Genomic DNA, 741 nt, shown 5'->3' with positions numbered 1-741 from the left:
ATCCTGTTGTGACGCCGCTTGAAGCTTGCTTGGGCAAGGCAAAAACCATCGAGTCGTGCACGCTGGTTGGTCGACAACACAACCACAGCGAATACCACATGGTCTTTCGCGGGTCGTAACAATCATTGATCAAGCGTCAGGTCTGAGGTTTGTTATTGCTCGCAGATGACAGGACAAAAAGCTCCACCACGCCTACCATGGAGATCATTACTTGTGTCCCTTTATATCTCCTCTTCCCATTCATCTTGTGAGCTGGACTCTGACGAGCTTGAGATGTTCTCTGGCGAGCTATCTGCTGACTCGTCCCAGGAGGGAACGTACAGGCCCTCATAATCCCACGGTTTGAAGCATCGTGGAAAAAAGGGAAGAACGCCGTTCGAGGTAAGGTCTACGACCTTGGCTGCTTCTCGAAACTGGGCAATCCGCATGGCTTTGATAGGTGTGGTGCTTTGTTCCTGTCGGCTGGTGTTCCACAACGCAGCCATTAGTGGTCTCAGGTCTACCGCCCTGTACCCAGAGAGCTTGATGTGCTTGTAGCTCTACTTCGGCATTAGCTTCGGTGGCGGATGTAGGAGAGTTTCTCACCCAATCGAGTTCGAGACGATTCCTCGTATATACAATCCGCAGAGCAAGGTAGTAGGCCGCTGCCGCAATCCGGCTCGGCTCAATTCCGACGTATCTTTCATCTAGTAGACTACACGTCGATAGATACTGCGCAAGCGGGAGCATGTTCGGCACCTT

The 741-nt window shown here is 52.0% G+C and overlaps 1 protein-coding gene across 1 annotated transcript; it reads right to left on the bottom strand.

Moving 5' to 3' along the window:
• Positions 1-221: 221 nt before the first annotated feature.
• On the bottom strand, positions 222-729 carry CABS01_17146 (uncharacterized protein; the record flags this gene model as incomplete). The annotated part of the gene is made up of 2 exons (XM_060550473.1): positions 222-539; positions 619-729. 2 exons carry the CDS (start codon positions 727-729, stop codon positions 222-224), a joined length of 429 nt encoding a protein of 142 aa, XP_060396341.1.
• Positions 730-741: the final 12 nt, after the last annotated feature.

The sequence above is a fragment of the Colletotrichum abscissum genome (assembly GCF_030869225.1).
Source record: "Colletotrichum abscissum strain IMI 504890 chromosome Unknown Scaffold_381.1, whole genome shotgun sequence".
Taxonomy (NCBI): domain Eukaryota; kingdom Fungi; phylum Ascomycota; class Sordariomycetes; order Glomerellales; family Glomerellaceae; genus Colletotrichum; species Colletotrichum abscissum.
The sequence above is the reverse complement of the archived record's forward strand: the minus strand, read 5'-3'. Positions and strand labels throughout refer to the sequence as shown.